We start from the raw sequence: 18167 nt of genomic DNA on the forward strand, positions 1-18167 counted from the left end.
CCAGTAAGCACAGACTATTCATTTGTCCTGACCTTTAGTATTTGGGAAGCTAAAACCTTTTGGAAGACTAGAACTGTTTTGAAAACCATGAGCTTATGGCTTTCAATACCTGCCAATAAATCCCTTGACAATGATACTCTTCTGTACCAAATACATTCCAAGATGCCTATAAGATCAAAAATTTTATTTGCTTATAAGCAGAAACACTGCTGGTTTATCAGTGTTGAGCCTGAGAAAATGTGTCGGCATCTGGGGCTCATCATTGACGGGCATAATGACAGCACTAAGGCAAATGGCCAAGGGACTTGACCAAAATAACAGTGGCAGGAACTAGGCACACAACTAGAACTAATGCTGGGTCCAAATCCAATGCTTTAAGCCTACCACATTTTCCCTCTAGCAGCTGCAGTATTCTGTAAAACCTGAAATATCAGCTCAGAAAAACCAGCCGTCACTAGACAACAGCTTGCTCCATATGTCACAGTCCATAACATCTGATGACATTTTACATGATCGAATTATCCATTCCATGAAACATCTTTGGAATGTAAAACTGATAAAAATGTCTCTTCACTTATAAATTACAGTAAGAACGGTCATACTTTTAACCCTATTTTAACAAGCGGAACAAAGGCAAATTACATGCACCTTAGGCAGAAAAGTGGAGTGCATCAAATGAAAAGTTCTTGCTCTATAAAGGTAGTGGATGCATCATATGACAGCCAATAAATTTTCCTCAGCACATCCAAGAAAGGATCGAGGAGTGTAAGAAGGCCAGTGAGGCCCTTCTGGACCACAACTATATAGTGGATTATAATACAGATGGTGGTTCGACGCTCCTGAACAACAGCCAATGCAAATTTTGAAAATATGTGAAACATGCCCCCATCCACTCTTTCAGAACAGAAACTGGCAGCTGCTTTCTCTACTGACTGCACAGAAACCCTATCCGGCAATCTGGACAATAATTGCACAAGCACAGTAACAAGTAACTGCTCTGTGTCTGGCTAGTACATTAAATTAATCCAACCTGCTACAGCTACAGTCCATCAGTGGGAAGAATATTCTGCTAATGTGGCTTGGATTGCTCTAAAAAAGATTGGGCAGGCCATGAAAAAGCAGTTTCCTTGTTCCCGAGGCACAGACAATGTAATTGCCTTGGAGAAAAATGGCAGATAGTGACAAGGAGTCCAAAAGGCATTTTGGACTAAGCAGAAACATTGCTGCTTTATCTGTGTTAAGCCTGAGAAAATTTGTTGGCATCCGGGACTGGATAAGTGACAGGCATAATGACAGCACAGAGAATGCTGCACTTGTGCTGGCATTCAGAGCTCCCGAGAGGCTCAGGGCGATGCAGCCGTGCTGTCCTGGAAGGGCAAGGAAGTGAAATGCAAATGCCACATCCAAAGTGCAACACAACGATGGTTTCACCGCTAACGCAACAACAGGCTGTCGCCAAGCAGATGGGAGAGAGAAAAATAGCAGGGAACTCTGCCCAGAGGAAAAGAGATCGGGGGGCAGAGGGGAGGAGGACTCATTAACATTTAAAGAGAATGAGGTTTCCTAGGCCATTTCTAGGAAAACTATTGATCAACACCTACTGAGGCTAAAAACTAAGAAAATCACATTGCTACCAAAGCGACACTTTCCTGATTTTGCTAGAAATAAAATACTACTGCTTTCAGGGCTGACATAATTATTGATTACCCAAAGTTTTCTGCCACACTCTGGAGCGAGGATCTTTCACTGGAAACAGATGACTGCAGCCCATCTATATTTCAGGCCTGGCAGCCCCGAGCCTCACATCCTCTCTCAGCTGCAGCTGAGCACTTAGGGCTTCCACCTGCTCATCGCCACATCCCTGGCGGTGCCACTGCCTCTCCGTGCTGGTGGCTGAGCCTGTCATCAGCCTCAAGGCACCGAGTGGACAAAGACCTGCTCTGGAAAGTTTTCAAACTAGCTTGTTTGGAACAAAGGATGCTCATGCCAGGAAAGGCAGCCCAAACGGATGGGTGCCTTCCACTACGCTGTTTAACGCACTCAAATATTTTCTCGCAGGCAGATCCTTGTCAAGACAACTGCTTACAGAGACAAAGCCTGTTAATATCCGCTGATTAAGTGGCCATTTTTCTCCAGCCTGGCTAAGCCTCTCTAGTTTTCGACATACCTGTTATTGGCCACAGGCAGTGCAATTTCAAACTTGGCCAAGAACTGGAAGTACTGCTCTTCAGTTTGCTCAGTGAAGCCCGTCCCAACTAGCAGCATCCTGAGATCCTCTGCTCTGATGACTCCATTCTTAGCTACAGACTTGGAGCTCTTGATGTTGAAAATCCTCTGTAGACACTCGGAGAGCCAGACGGGGTCAAGGAAGTAGAGGTTTCTCAGGCCATGGCTTGTGTCTGGGAAGTGCAGTAGTGTACCCGTTTCTATGAGAAAATTAATCGCTGCAAAAAAAAACCCAAAGAATTGTAGATTAGCAATAGACCAGCATTAGGAAACCACAGTGCAGATGAGTAAGATTATGAAGCAGTCTGTGCAGTTTTATGCATACCAGATATAACCAGCCTGTAGCCAAGCCAAGAGAATAACATTTATCTAAGGAGTGCTGCTATCTGGCACTCCTCTTGTAAAACCCACATCTCGGTGCTTTACAGTCAGTATTTCTGTCCCCATCACACTCCCCTTTATCCTCCTCCTGCCATTCTCACGGGGAAAGGCTCTCCCTGTCTCCTGCAAAGCAAGGCCTCTGTAAAAAAACCACAGGACAGGGGCCCTACAGAGAAGACAGCCTCGAAACTATGCAACCCTCATTCTTCACAGAGCAGAAATAAAATCAGATAAAGCTTGGTTTAAAAAAAACCCCCAAATTAGTAGCCTCAGACCATCCTAGAAAGTTCCTAGCCCTCTCCCCCAAAGCCCTACTACTAATTTTATATCTTATCAGTTTCCAAAGTGACCTCCACACAGGTGTAGAGCACTCTGTAACTGTTTTTTTGGCACAGCAATTATCTAGTGGGCTTCCCCCGCTTTTTATTACTTATGGCACATTTCAATTGGTCAAACGCATTGATTTCCAAGAAATTACTGGTCTGCTCTGACCTACCAGTTTGCAAGTCTTCGTAGTCTTTGATATCATTTCCAGGAGTTTGCTCAATGATCAGTTCTATTTGTCTGTCTGTTAAATACTGTACATCATCACTCTGACTTCTTCTATGCTGTTCTGAAAGGACAGCTTCTTGAAGACTAAGGTAACTTCTTGGTATCTGCAAACCACATGAGAAAAATGGCAGCATCACTATCAGACAGCAATCACTCTGCTGGAGATGAACTGGCTAACTCGTCTCCCCTTTAGAGGGATCTTACAGTGCTGTCTTTTCCCAAAGCCAGATAGCCATCTTATCTACTTCACGTGCATCCTGCATCAACAGTAACTCCTAAAGTTCACCTCTCGACCCAAAACCAAGCCCCCAAAAAGCCCCCCCGCTTTGCTAAGAATCACCACTAGGAAGCACAGTTCTCACCAATCTCCCTGCAAGTTTCTGTGAGCAAATGGAGCTGCCAACGTCCTTCATGTTGCAAGTGACATGAAAAATCAGCTGTCGGAGTCCATCGAGGCCTTCCAGAGTCCTACATGAGAGCTCACTGCAAAAGTCATGCAAGGGTGAAGATTATCAAACCTTATCAGTACACTGGCTTCCTTTCCAGGCTCACTTTCTCTTATCAGTGACTTTAAATTTCCTGTGTCAGATGAATGGGAGGAAGGCTGTCAGTGAGCATTTTTAGCTCTGGAGCAAAATACAAAGAAGCCTGGAAAAGATATATTAGGCCAACCTCTGCTCTGCCTGCTTCATTTGCTGTTCACTGCTCTTCTGTCCCCGTGACCTCTAGGGACTTCCCTGGCACCCCAACCAAAGTCACCACGCTTCTTCCCTTCAGGGCTGCACACATCCTGGAAGGGACTGCAGGAAGGAGGAAAACACTGTGGTCCAGCAATCACTGGAGACGAGTCCAGTTCTCCCCATCTCAGATCAAAGAGGCACGATGATGACTACCAGACACCTTTTCCCACCCTCACTCTGGCCCTTGCTCAGCTGGATCCTGTGATCTGGGAATTGATGCTTAGATCCTAAAAGCTGGCTTTCATCATCTCTTTAGCAGCTGAAAACCTGCTCTCTCCAGCTCCTACTATTTTTGGCCTATTTGTGGGCTGGATAAGAACGGTTCTCTTCCACTTTCCCCAACAAAGGGTCTTTCTAACTGATCCTACACACGTTCCTGTGGCAGACAGAAAATCCTTTTCTAAAGCACTATGTTTTATCTTAAACCTCAGCCATCAGTGGCACCAGGGAGAATGCACTCACTGGGATGCTGGAGGACCAGCACTGATAAAAGCACTCTGCGCTCACCCACACAAGGCTTTCACAGCACACACTCCTCGCTCCTCCGGCTGCCCAGAGCCCCATCCGGGTGGATGATGGGGTGTGAAGGAGAGGCACGGGAGGGAGGAGGTATGTAATCAAGCCCAACTCCAACTGGGAGGAAATGGCAGGGAAAAAGGAAGGTGAAGAAAGGGAACGTGCTGGATGTTGGCAGGGTGAAAGAAAGTCCCCTTGAGACAGAATGACTGAGATCACGTTAGGATGCTCTGTGGGGATGGGAAAAGAGGTCTGAGGAGACCGAACCACAAAGGTTTCTCTTTCTCACTGTGAGTCTCTGTGCCTCACACCGGGTCCCTGGGACTCCTCCTAACAGGAAGGAGCCAGCTGGGATGCCCGACTTGTGGCTGCGGAACAGAGCGTGGGAGGTCTCCCGACGACTTTGCCAGGCAGCAGATGCAAAGCGCTGGGGACATCGCAGCGCCCTTCTTTACTTGCCAGCCGCCACCTGCTCTTGCCCCAGGCACTGGCGAATTCACACTGTTCGGTGCCAGCCTGCTGCATCCACGCTCCCCTTGTGCTGTGCGCTCCCTTGGCTGACAGACCCGCTTCTTTCCCAGCCCCACAATCCTCCTCTCCCCCCAAGGGCATTCTCCACCAGCTGAAGGGAGGGAGCGGCGTCACACTCCACGGCCTGACCGACACCGACCTGCCAGACAGCACCACCTCTCCGTTATCACACCCGGAGAACTCAGATGGCACAGGTTTGGACTGCCAGGGGCTGAGGGGGCTGACCCACTCCTCGCCCTGCCAACACCGCCACGTGAGCTGCGTTCTCACGTCAGGTGGCACGAGGTTCCCACACAGCCTCCCCTTAACACAGCCCAGCAGCACCCACCCTGTAACAGTCATGCTCTCAAGCTTTGCAGCGTTAATTAAATCTGGATCTTCTCTCCTTGTGACTAATAAACTATCACCATTTCATGGTGAGAAACCTGAGTGGAGCAGGAGCACTAAAACAGGCTGGCCAAGGTCATGACTTCGGAGCTTCCAGCTCTCACACCCATGATCAGACCTCTGAGCAACACTGAACTTCTCTCTGATTATAATACAGTATCTCAGTCAAAAACAGATTAAATGCAATGCTGAGGAGTCTTTAAATCAGCCTGGTTGCCAAGGAGATCAAGTATTACAAAATTGTTTGAAGTGACACCAAATAGAGTGACTGAGCTTCATAAAGGCACAAGTACTTACTGCAGGTGCTTGAATGTGATATCTGGGAAGCCAGTTGCTCTGGATCCAGAGGGAGACCGACAGAGAGCCAAGACGTATGCCCTCAGCGTTGCTATTCTCTCAACGCGGAATTTAGTTTCAATCAAATCAAGGTGTGTCCCTACCACTAACACCGCTGAATTTGGAGCTTTGGCCTGTAAGAGAAAACACTGCCAATGATCTCATCCAGATTACGTCACGGTAAATTCAGTGAGGACATGTGAAAAATATAATATTTAAGAGGGGGTAGTTATATACATCAATAAAACGGAATATATATATAAAATGGAGGTAACCTGTCGTGGCAGCTTGACAAGAGCAACAAGTGATCTGGGTATTACAGAAGTTCTCCTGCAGAACATGGCTTAATCGTCTGCTGCTACTGCAGAGCAGGAAACTGTCAGTTTGGGTTTATTACATCAGGGCTTACCATAAAGGGAGTTGCCATGTGGTATTAAGTTGCTACGTGTCAGCTAAATGATGGGAACTATGTCTGCCCGGAGAAAGGAAAAGAAGTTCGCTTAACCTGTGGCCAGAGGAAATAACTCTGATATCCTGAAAGAGGTTAGTTACACTCTCAAATGGACAACTGGGGAAGTTATACGAAATTTTTACTGAAGGTATATGTAGAGGTAAGAGAAACTGCTAGAAAAGTCTAACTCTACTTAATCCTGAATCAGTGCAAAGGAATGGATTAGATGATCTCGTGGTTTCTTCCAACCCTTGCATGACTCTATTACAGCACTGGAACGTATCCAGATTTCAGGGAACATGCTGCCAAATACAATGGGATTGCACAGGCTTAAGCAGGGATCAGCCTGCCGATCCAAACGACTTTGACCACAGAGTAATATTCAGATGCAGAACTACATGCTTATTTGCAGTTGATCCATTTCCCTCTTATGACGCTCACTGAAATCTCCCAACCTGAACGACACCGAACTCGAACCCTGTGCAGACACAGGAGTGACGGCTGCACCAAGCCAGAGCAAAGGGCCCGCCTGGCCCAATATTCTGCCTGGGGGCTAATGAAGAGTATAGGCACAGGGTAAGCACGTAGAGAACTTCCCTGGTGTGTTCTCCCAGTCAAGGTGTTTCTTTTTTGAAGGGCACGAGCTTGGAGACCATTTTTGTGTATGTAATGTTAAGACACATATCAAATAATAAACATTTACAAAAAATGAGGAACATGGTATTATAAAAATCAATCAACACCAACACATTCACTGCAGCTGTGAGTCTCAGCTGAGAGCTGTCTGGGAGATACTCTCTAGCTGATCTGAATCTAAAGTGTTAAAAATATAACCTCAAGACTAATGTGTGTCTAACCCACACAAGAAAGCAAATGCTTCCAACCCCCCTCGGAGCACAGTGTGGTCAAACACTAATTCCAAAATAAGTATGTTCAGCCTTACTTAGCAAGGGTTTATAAATCGGCTTTTGTTTCATTCTCTGATGTGTGTGAGGGAGAACAAAGCAAATGATAAATTTAAACCGTTAAATATAACGATACGCCCCCAGCGCAATGGAAAATTAATTCCAAAAGCTATGCAAAATTCATAGCTTGCAGAGTTTTTACAAGCAGACCAAAAAGAATCTGTAATATCATATATCTGTGTGCTGAGCTACTACTTGACAAATAGAGACCCCAAAGCCCACCAGTGACTTCTTACCTCAATGTTCAGCAACCAGAACTGTAAGTTTGCCACAGCTTCTTCCCCCAGTGCCAAGTTCCATACCACTATGTACAATGCTTTGTCTGTGAAGAAACACTGATTGACTGTAGACATGCTTGCTGGGCCTCCGATATCCCAGACATTGAACTCCACTGAATCAACCTACTTAGACAAAGAGAAGTGTTCAAATCAAACGGTTGCAGTAAATCACAGGGAGATAATAGCTGAAGTATAAACCTACGCCTGCATAATGTATGACACAAGAAGGGTTTCAATGTCCTAATTGTGCCTCCAGGAAAGACAAATCAACAAGCAATTGTTAAGCATGGCTACCACTTCCCCACAGGAAATCAAGCCTAATTACTTGCTGCTAAAACGATAGAGGTGCCCTTGATGCTGGTAAATCTCCAGTTAATGCTGTGGATTCTCCAGTACAAACAAGGGTCTCATTCTGAGCCCTGTATTTCGTTGCATCTGGAATAGAAACTGTTTCATCCTTGTCTGTGCCACGCTCGACGGGACCATTGAAGCTACTTATCTGCCACTGCTATGGGGAACAGGAAACCCCCTGCTGAAATCACTTCCACTGAGCTCAGCCCGAACTGAGCCAAACAGAATAGAGATGCTCAGGAGATGGGAAACTTCTCAAGCCTTTCATAAACACCTCCTGCACACTGCTCGGAGGCTTCTGACGTGCGTCACACCAGAGATGGGCCAGAATTACAGCTATCATAAATCAGACTCACTGATTTTGGGGGCAAGACGTAAATGGAGGCCCCTCTAGTTCTGGCTCTCTTCCACGTATCTCAGCATCCATCCTCTGTGCAGCCCCACAAGAGCACTAAGAGGGAGCATGGCTCTCCACTTAAACGGTACTCAGGCTCCCAGTTGCAGCAGGAAGCACCTACGTACCTTGGAAGCTCCATCCCTAAATCACTTGGCCTTGGGGAGGCAAGAAGCCTGTGACTGAGCAGAAAACCAAACCCTGCTCCGGCCACCATCCTCAGAGCATCACGTAACACCAAGTGGGATCTTGGTCCAAATACTGACTGATCCCACATGACAAACCACCCTATGAGATTTCAGCAAGAAGCCAAGTATCTCAGTAGGGCTCTGATCTCCTAGCATAGTCCCAGTTTGAAGCCTCCCAGAAACAGACAGAACTTCCATGTTGTTTAAACCAAGCCCTAACCAGCACCAGGACTGCTTTGCTCACCCAAAAGACCTTCAGCTGTGAGTACTTGTATGGAGAGAGAGAGACTCAGAGGTAGGGACAAAAGCCCGTTCAGCATCTTGTCTCCACCCCAGGTCTCCGGTGCTGTCTAGGTTTTTATTTCACTCAATTGCTCTTCAACACAAAATCAACACGAATCCCTTCTCCTACCAAAGTCTTCTCTTTATAAAGAATTGGGCTGTGCTTCCTCTTTTTCTTTCTGTCTCTGTCCTCTTTGCTGCAGAATAGCTGAACGCAGCAGGCTCCTCTGCCCCTTCCAAAACAGTCTGGTGTCACGGCTCTCATCCAGGAAGGGAGAGCCATGTGTTTGCACACCCTCAGGTCTGCTCTAATACCTGTGTCGCTACCCAGGCGGTGGACAGGGCCACCTACAAATGCTTGAACGAATTCAGTCCTGTCCAAATGAGTTCAGTATGGGTCAACGGGTTCCCTGAACGAGCCTTCTGAGATTTGGGTGTTTAAGGTATGCCTTAGACATCCCTGGATCCCACCAGAGGTCAGACATCCTACCTTCCACCTACCTTCCCCACTTAGGATAGTTCTGATATCAAGGGAGTCCAGTTTCAGGTACTAATGTCCCATTTTCTGGCCCCAAATGAAAGGACAATCTGCTTTAGAGAAGCTGATCTAAAACATTCTCTCAGAATCAGTGTCCAAAAACCACTCGAGCTGGGAAAGCCAGAATTCAGGCAGTCTACACATGGCGTTCTCTCTTTAGGATACAAAGTTGAGCGCTCAGGAAAACAGAACTGTCCTCTAGTACCAACTGGAGATGAAACAGAGGAATTGTGACAGATCTAAAGACATGTCACTTGCGAGGTCTGGCTCACAGGTAATAGAAACTGTTCTTTATTAAAGGGCAGGCTATTTTAATGCAAAAGGGACACTGCGGGGCTCAAAAATCCCACTTGGGGCTAAGGATCTTCGACTGTTTTTCACCTTTGCCTTGTGTCCCACCGGCTTGGGGAGCTCCCATTTGGTTGTACGTATGGTGGCATCGCTGTGCATCATCTGAGGGACTTTTCCTGTCTGTAGGATCTCAATCAGCGTTGACTTGCCCTGCCGTGGAGGACCGATAACGATCATCTTCATTAGCTTACACTTCTCTGCTCTGCGCAGCTGGGCTCGTAAGTACGCCAGCACTGTTTTAGGGCCTACGGGGGGAAGCGAACAGGCTTTAGCTGTGGTTAGCAGTTACACATGTACACATGTCCAGCAGGACTGCGCAAAACCTACCGCTGCAGACACATCAGCTGAATTAATATTTTCCCTGCCGTTTCGCTGTGGGCTGAGACAACCCAGAGAATAAACAAAGAAACCTCTAGTGGACAAACCTGAGACAGAGACCCCAGAAAAAGGTCATTGCTCCGAGAGTCTACAATGGAGCACTGTAAGAAGAAACAAATGCCGTGGCTCGTATACTTCAGAAGCTCAAAGGAAACATAAAATACTAATTTAGTATTGGAAAATACTCAGTTTTTCCTTCTACTTTTATGTTTCCAGTTAAAATTAGATTTAGGCTTCAACAGTGTGCTGGAGAAGGAATAATTCCTAATAACTCTGTTCCCACGGGATTTTCTTATTAAAATACACAAAAAAGAAGACAGTATTGTAATAGATCCAAAAACCTAGCCGCTTACAATAAAGTCACTTCAATGTGACTGTGAATGTTGATCCTAAACACTCCAGTCTTTAGAAAGACCATCTAAATACCCTAAAATATACACGTTCAGGAAGCAAGCCATGGAATTCATCTGGCATGCATATTGCAAACGAAATACTGCATTTGTAAGTCATCATTTTAACATGTGATCTATCTTAAATTGATCATATAGCCAGAGCTTAGCACCGATTATCAAATTTGCAAATATGCGTAGGAGGTTTCCCAATGCAACCCCAGTTAACCACAACAAGGGCTTGGGCACACACTGTTCCTGTTCAGGACCATTAAAAGGAAGCGATTTGCATTATACGTTCAGTCAATTTAATAAAGAACACACAGGTTCAGCCTTACCCTCTTTTCTGATCTCTGCAGGAACGTTACTGATATTTAGTTCCTCGATATCCAGCTGCCAGAGATTAGCCAGCTGTCCAAGTTCTGGAGGAAGCTCTCGGATACCAGGGTTACTGTACAAAAACAAATAAATCTACCAACAACCAGGCTTTGTGTGTAAGTAGCTGCTCTCACGGACTCTCAGATTACACTATTCTCTCCTTGCAGAAATCTTCCATTAACATTTTAATAAGACTACTCAGCACTTTAATAGTAATTTCCACCCTAAAAGTCATGTATAACTTCAATTTATCCTCAGAGGCGGACAAATGTAATCATCGTTACTGGACAGTTGAGGAAACAAAGGCAAAAATGATGAGTTATTGACTCTAACACTATAGAAGCTGACAGCAAAAAAAGCCAGAATGAACTAGAGGCACATCAGATTCCCAGGCCTGTGTTCAAAGCATTAGATCATCTTCCCTAATTCAAAAGGCCAGCTTCCTCCTTATCTAAAGTAAATGATGGGCCCAGTTCTAACAAGGGGCTGACTATTTCCAGCTTTTTGACTTCAAAAGCACTGGGCATCTGGGGTGGTGCTCCACAGAAGACTGGTCACTAAAACAACACGGAAATAACACTGCATAGCTTTTCCAGGACACAGACTTACTTTCCTAAATAAAGTTCTGTTAAACCTTTCAGAAGGCAAACGGACTGCGGGACAGAGTCCAGCTGATTGTCGTTCAGATAAAGGACTTCCAGAGAATCACTCAAAAATGCTGGAAACTCCAAAAAAGGACCTGGAACAAGACAGGAAACAAATTGCACCTTTAAAACATAACAGGCACCGAGGCTCTGAACCAAGAGCCTTCACCTTAACTTTGTAGGCAGGACATGAGATCATGTTCCTTGGCAGGAACCACCACGAAGCAACAGCAGAAAAGCAAACGGCTTTCAATGGCGACCAAACATCAACGCTCACATCTCAGGTTTTTAAAATCACGGTCGTGCGTGTGTTTGAAGGTGACAGTCTCCAGGACTTCTGGAGGGCTGAGGGAGGAACCCTAAGCCTGCCAAGACAACTATGTGTCAGAGGACAAGTGGCGTTTTATTCCTTGCTGTTGAGTAGCTGCTAATAACCTTGTGAACTGCCCTTATTCCAGCCTAACAGCTGGTAGGGAAAGGGCATACCAAGGGTACAAGTGGTTCTCAACATGTTTTTTCCATGTTGCCTGAGAAAAGCCAGAAGCCGGTCAGAATTTATGTTCAGGCCCCCACGTTGCATCCTGGAGCAATTTATGGTGGATCAAAGTCAATAACAACAGAGAAGGAAGCCCAAACTGCAGCTGACAGACTTCTACCCTATGTCGCCTCTAAAACACTGCTTGCATTTGCCCCTCTGTTCTGTTTTCAACGGCAAGGTCTCAGGGCACTTCAGACTTCCTACATGCCTGAGCGGCAACCAGTGTATTTTGGGAGCAACCCAAGCAATAATAGCAACAACTGCATGGCTGAGTTGCTGCTGCTGGAGAGGTTCAAACAAAGGGAAATTCAGCTGGTTCCAAAGAGCATCATTTCACTCCACAAATTACTCTGGGGACAGCGGCATGAAAAGCTGCCATGAATTGTGTTGCTGTCTTAAGAGTGTATCTACCAAGAAGCATCCTGAAGTCAAGGAAAACTAGGCCACACAGGGACAAGCAGATTCTGAGTCTCTGATTAGGAAAGTACAACCAGCACCATCTGCTGCCTCCACAGTCAATAAAAGCAACTCCCTGAGATGCGAGACACACTCTTTCTCAAGGATAGGACAGTTGCACTTCCACCAAGATCTTCTTCCCTTACAGAGAAGATTGGAGGAATTGTAGCCAGACTTAGCTGAAGAAGAAAAAAAAAAAAAAAAAAGAGGTTTTCTCAGGAGAAATTTCCTCACTTCTAATATTAACAGCATTTCAAGGTGGAGCTATGATCAGGAAAGAAGTAAGATAGAGTCCCACTGTCTGCAGGGGTGTTTTATATACGTGACAGGACTGCCTGGTGTGGGTAGGGTGTCACAGTCCGCCTTTGAGTTTTCAAATAAAAATCATCTTTGGGATTATTTTAGGAGAACAGCAGGCTTATTCATGGACTCAATTCACTTCCTTTCTGGCTCATCGCTGGACTTAAACTTTTCATTGTCCTCTTCAGTACACACCTAGGCACAGACAGATTTAGTCCCTCTTGGACACGTAGGAGCAAACACCTAAAATAGCAGCAATACTCTCAATTCACCGAAGAGTCCCAGGCGAAAAGGAGTGTACTATACTGGAAGCAAGCTCGAGGTGTTTATGAATTGCAATTATTTATTCATGAGTTAGTTATGATTTCTCTGGCTTGGGCTCAAATTTGAAAGAACTGTAGAAAAATTAAAACAAATCCCATCCTGAAAAAGTATTTTTGGATGAGTAAATGCCACCTACACCACATGCGTGCGCAAGAAGTTATTCTGAGATTTATCAATCAAGTAGAGTGAGCATCCATAAATTGTTCTCTTGAAATAACCTAGACTTAAGCAAATAGCTTTGTTGGTAAAATCATATGAAAACCTGCCCCCCACCTCGCTAGGAGCCTTCTGTGAGCAGCTGATGTACTCCAGCTTCTGTTTTCTCCTGATGTTCTTTAAATTCTTGGCCACATCCTCTAGACTCACCAAGCTGTACTTGGCAGAGGAACAGAGAGAAGAAGATGAGCTGGCTTTGCTCTGTCTCTGTGCCTATTCAACCAACCATGGCACCAGCCAGGTGGGCTACTCCGCGCCCTCCTGCAACCTGAGGCAACCTCAGGCAGCTTGAAGTTGCACCAGGGTATTATGTGCCAAGGCTCTTCAAACGGTACTAATGCAGAGTCCGTCCTCTCCTCCTTTCTGGAGAGGGGTGATGCTGGGTTTGCAGCACGTAGAAATTTCCATTAGGACAGCAATTCCCTTTTATAGCTGGTTTTAGCTGCCTTTGCCCGCTGCTCCTGCACTTCTCTCCCCATCGGGAAATGCTGCCGTAGCACTTCACAGAGAAGCTCTGAGGATATGTCAGACTCCACGGGTTCACAAGATTCAGACTCCTTTTCCAATTCTTCCGTGTTCAGGATTTCACCAAGGTCAGCATTCTTATTTCCATTTCCTACTTGGAAAACAGCGCAGACCAATCTTTTCTCCTCCTTAGGGTGCACATACAGGACTTGCCGCACAGCAGGCTGTACTTCCACGGACAGAAAAATGAGGCAGGATCAGCCTTGCCTGGAGGTCCAGGTAGAGCCTCTGCCTCCCAGATGAGCAGACTGGAAGTAACGACCTCCAGTCCTAACCTATAGCTATGGCTGTACTTGGTGCATTTACCAATTTTACCTATTCACATTGACCCGAGACCATGCACCATTTTCAGGGGAACTGAGGAAAGCATTTGCTGCAGGAGGGCCTTTCCCTCCCACGAGCAGCTGAGGGCTGCTCAGATGTGCGTCACGAAGACGCCAGCTCTACTTCACTCTGCGATTCGCAAAGAATGCTCTAGAGCAAGCCATTCTTCAGGCAGCCGAGAATGAGAAAGCTCTCCAAGTGTTTTAAAATAAAACAAACAAACAAAAAGAAATGCAGACGCATCCCACAGAGAGCAGGAAGCAGTGCAAATATCTTCAGATATTCCTTTGTTCTCGCTGGGATTTCACATGCACTAATCCAGAACATCTCTTCTGCTCTGCCACAAACCGTGGGTGCAAATCAGAGAAGGGAAAACATGCAATTTACAAATTCAGCAACAGAAACAATCTTAAGAGTAATAAGACTAATTATGGGTTAACTTCCCTTCAACATACCAGTTATTACTCTGGCTAAAAAGAATAACCTTCATTAAAAGAATAAAAGCTCAGTGAAAGAAACAGGTTTCACTCATTCTTCATCTTTCTATATTGATGGTACCAACCAGCTGTGCCATTTCTTTAGAAGCAGTTTCTCTAAACATATTCCATCTTAATCTAAATGCTGTTGCACTTAAAACTGCAGATTAATTTCCACTGGTTTCCCTCCAGCCAAACTCCACAGACTCCTGCTGCTTCACAGCTCACCTGGAAGTCTCAGCATTTGCTTCCCCACGTTCGCCCTGCTGTGTACCTTACCTGCCTCCGGGCCGCAGCGCACCCTGCTCTTCGTGGTGAAAAAGGGAATTCGCTTTGTTTTAAACCCCTCCTCACTCCTGCAGGCCAAACAAAACGGTGACATGAAGAGAAAAGCGCTTGGATGTGGCAGTGGAGAACTGTGCTGGAGCTGCAGGCTCAGGCCACTATGTGGTGCAGAGCCTGGCCCCACTCAAGGCTGTGGGATTCACAGCACAGCTCCTACGGGTTCCTGCCTGCTTTTGCGAGATGGGATTGAAACCCGCTGTGCAATCCCAGACCTAGACTCCACCAACACTTGTCCAGGCCCAATGGTTTTCTTCTGGCAAATTAACAGAGCTCTGCAAGGCAGCGCTTTCAGCTCCCAGGGCGAGAGCACTTGACCCCCGGCTTTATGGGTGTCAAGGTTAAGTAGGCTGTCAAAGAGCAAATTGAACAAGCTTCAGGAGAAGTGCTGGAGAACCGACCTGCTGCCATTCCCTGCTCTCATCAGAGAGTCTCTGACAAGATGACCCAACAACATGACTCTGGAAATGCGCTGAGACATTCAAAAAAAACAGTAATTTGTCTTTTGCAACTAACACAGCAACTCATAAGGACTCCAGAAAATTTGCTGGACAGGCACCCAAATGAGAAGATGTAAGCATGACACAATTCAATGTAGTTCTGGAGAAGATAATGGACCTTTAACTTTCTATGTTAAACATCCCTATTCTAATTTCCAAATAGAAGAACACCACTCTTTCATTGGATGACCTTATTAACATCGGTCTTCTCTATGAACTTGCAGCTGGTGACACTTCCATTTAAAAAACAAAGATTTTTCATTTTTTCCAAAACAATACTCCCACGCTAACTACAAACTGCAGCCCAGCCAGATGGTTTATGGTTAAGACATGCTCCCCACAAACTAGTATTTGTAGTGATGAACCACACACTGGGTTAAAGAAACTTCTACATGCTCTGAAATTAAACTGCCATTATCAGTAATCTATCCACTTAATAAATGATAGAGTGTGCTAAATGCCCAGAGAATCAGTAAAGGATAATCCATCACTGTCACAGACACACAATATACTTAGAGACATGGTGTGTGGATATCAATGCTTTCTATGCAGGTAATTAATTCACTGCTGACATCCTTTGTATTACGCAAGGGATCGGGCGCGCTATTATTTCTTCACCTTTTGTTTTCTCAGACAAAATTTGAAAGAAACACTTACTTCCCAAGTTGGTTTTTTGAAAGATCCAGTGATTTAAGTTGTTTGCAATTCCACTTATCTTGTGAAGGCAATGTAACTAACTGATTTCCCAGCAGCTTCAGGGACACCAAAGCCTACAAGAGGAACAGCTTAGAGTTAGAAGCCAGAGTCCATCGAACACACAGAAAGAGGTTTTTTAGCATGGCTATAAAATAACAGAAACGCGAAGAAAGTACATCTTATTCATCAGAACATCCCGTCCGTGCTGCCTAGCATGCAAACATTCCCTTCTTGTCTCCAGCAAGTATATTTTCTGCACGAAGCAACACCACTATTAGTTCTGGGAGATTATTAGTCTACTTGCTGACAGATGCACTTGGAAACAACCCATTTAAGAGGACATTTCACTTCTAGTGAGGAAACCTTTCCAAATGGAAAAGAACAGCATGATTTACCTACACAGTATGCCACGTACGGATGCGAAGTCTCATACGCCTGTGCAAGCCAGTGTCAGAGTGTGCTTACACCTGTTGTGCATGCATAAAATCAACGTGCAAATGTGAACTATTTCACACAAGGAAAGAATGTAATTGCTCAGTTATTACACGTCTATTAAAATGGAAAGGATTTATATTAACTTTCCAAGATTTATGCAAGTTACCTATCCACTTTTTTTTTTCCTCACACCAGAAACACCAATTTTAAAAACAAGAAATGAAGCTGATTAACACCATACAGTTAATACCATACAGACAGGACTCAGCTGCAAATACCATGAATAAGGCTTAACAGAAGCTCTCCTTTAAATTTAACTGATATATAAAAGAAAAAAATGCAGTTCCCATTCAGATTTGTAACATTTACGCTCTTCCATCTGCCCTTAAAAATAATAGAGGCTCAAATGATAATTTTCATTCGGTCAAAAATCCGATTTTCCACTGAAAAACAGTGTTCTATGCAGAGTTTCCAAATAGGTTTATTCTGCACGTCCCCCCTATGAAAACTGAGATAAGCAGAATGTCAGCTGAACTATCTTGTGCCACAAATACAGCAGTATTAATGAATTATACCCCGCGGAAATCATGTTTTACCAGCAGAGACTTCAGCTTCAAGTGCGTTAAATGTTTTATGTGCTCCACATAATATAAAAGGTTTATGCCCCTTTTCATCAAGCAGGATTAACAATGTCTCCCGAAGCCAGTCTGTTGGCCTTCCTCCCCTTTTCTCAGATTGGAAAAATACGAGGTATCCATGCAATATAGGCGATGGACAACCAGCAGTTGCTGGAATGGCAGTTATCACGCAAAACGCTCCCTCTAGTGAGAGGAGAGGGGCAGCACTGGGCCTTGGTGGGACTTGGGGAAGGTAAAGCAGGCCATAAAGCTGAGCGAACCACTAAAGGAAAGGGTTGGAAAACGGTACAAACTATAAAACCCTCCCTGCCACTGGAGTCTTGACAGCCAATGCTTTTACCACCATTAGTCTTTCACTGGCTCGAACCTCTCGTTGGAAGGGAGAGCCAGTCCTCCTTGGCGCCTGGTGGTGAGCTCTCTCAGCATGAGGCTGTTCAACGACAATGCTTCAAACTTCTCCCCCAAAATATCCCTGAGCAAAGGGCGGGAGGAAAGGGAGGCTCCATGTTCCAGAATTAGCACAAACTTTGTTCTGTGTGGCCTAGCTCGGGCGCTTCATTTTCAGTCAACTGTATCCATGTTACGCGTCCCCCACAAATGCTGACAAAGGCCACTCTCCAGGAGAGCCGAGAGCTTGGTGAGATCATATATAATTCTTATGTGCCTGCTCCGCAGGGGGAAAATTAGTGACTTTCAGCTGGCTGTGGCTCTTCATGACTGTAATTCTGGAGATCACTAGGCCTTGTTTTGCAATTGCCTCCTCTCTCTCATCTCTAACTTCTCCATTTTTGCTGCCTTTCAGGAACAGAATAGGTGCCTCCAGAAGCGAGACAATGGCAGCAGCAGACAACTTCCTTCAAACCTACTGCTGCAGCATGCAGAAAGGGCTCTGGTGTAGATGATATCAGAGGGAAGGAACCACAGATCAGGCTGCCTCGGTCAGCTCGCGATGTGGAAAAGCTGACCAGTCTTACCTGAATACTTCCACCCAGAGAGGGCCAGCTCTCTTCAAGAGAAGCAAACTAGTCTAGTGAACTAAGACATGGCTTGGAGCATGTACGGTTGGTTCCTTTAGAAGGCAACAGACAAGAAGGCTGACAAGACCTCTGCTTCTCTTAACACCACATTTCTAATATATACA

At 45.3% G+C, this 18167-nt stretch overlaps 1 protein-coding gene across 2 annotated transcripts in view; it reads right to left on the reverse strand.

Moving 5' to 3' along the window:
* The window catches only part of LRRK1 (leucine rich repeat kinase 1), a 73858-nt gene that overhangs the window by 22786 nt on the left and 32905 nt on the right, over positions 1 to 18167 (reverse strand). For both annotated transcript variants that reach the window (XM_086471557.1, XM_086471558.1), the window contains 10 exons: positions 15915 to 16027; positions 14695 to 14771; positions 11222 to 11351; positions 10573 to 10685; positions 9498 to 9712; positions 7322 to 7486; positions 5631 to 5803; positions 3522 to 3642; positions 3104 to 3263; positions 2168 to 2444 (listed from right to left, as the gene is read on the reverse strand). In XM_086471557.1, the coding sequence (XP_086327683.1) occupies positions 2168 to 2444; positions 3104 to 3263; positions 3522 to 3642; positions 5631 to 5803; positions 7322 to 7486; positions 9498 to 9712; positions 10573 to 10685; positions 11222 to 11351; positions 14695 to 14771; positions 15915 to 16027 (1544 nt within the window). The remainder of the gene's footprint in view (positions 1 to 2167; positions 2445 to 3103; positions 3264 to 3521; positions 3643 to 5630; positions 5804 to 7321; positions 7487 to 9497; positions 9713 to 10572; positions 10686 to 11221; positions 11352 to 14694; positions 14772 to 15914; positions 16028 to 18167) is intronic.

This window comes from Leptosomus discolor, chromosome 11 (genome assembly GCF_034619465.1).
Source record: "Leptosomus discolor isolate bLepDis1 chromosome 11, bLepDis1.hap2, whole genome shotgun sequence".
In the NCBI taxonomy this organism is placed as follows: Eukaryota; Metazoa; Chordata; class Aves; order Leptosomiformes; family Leptosomidae; genus Leptosomus; species Leptosomus discolor.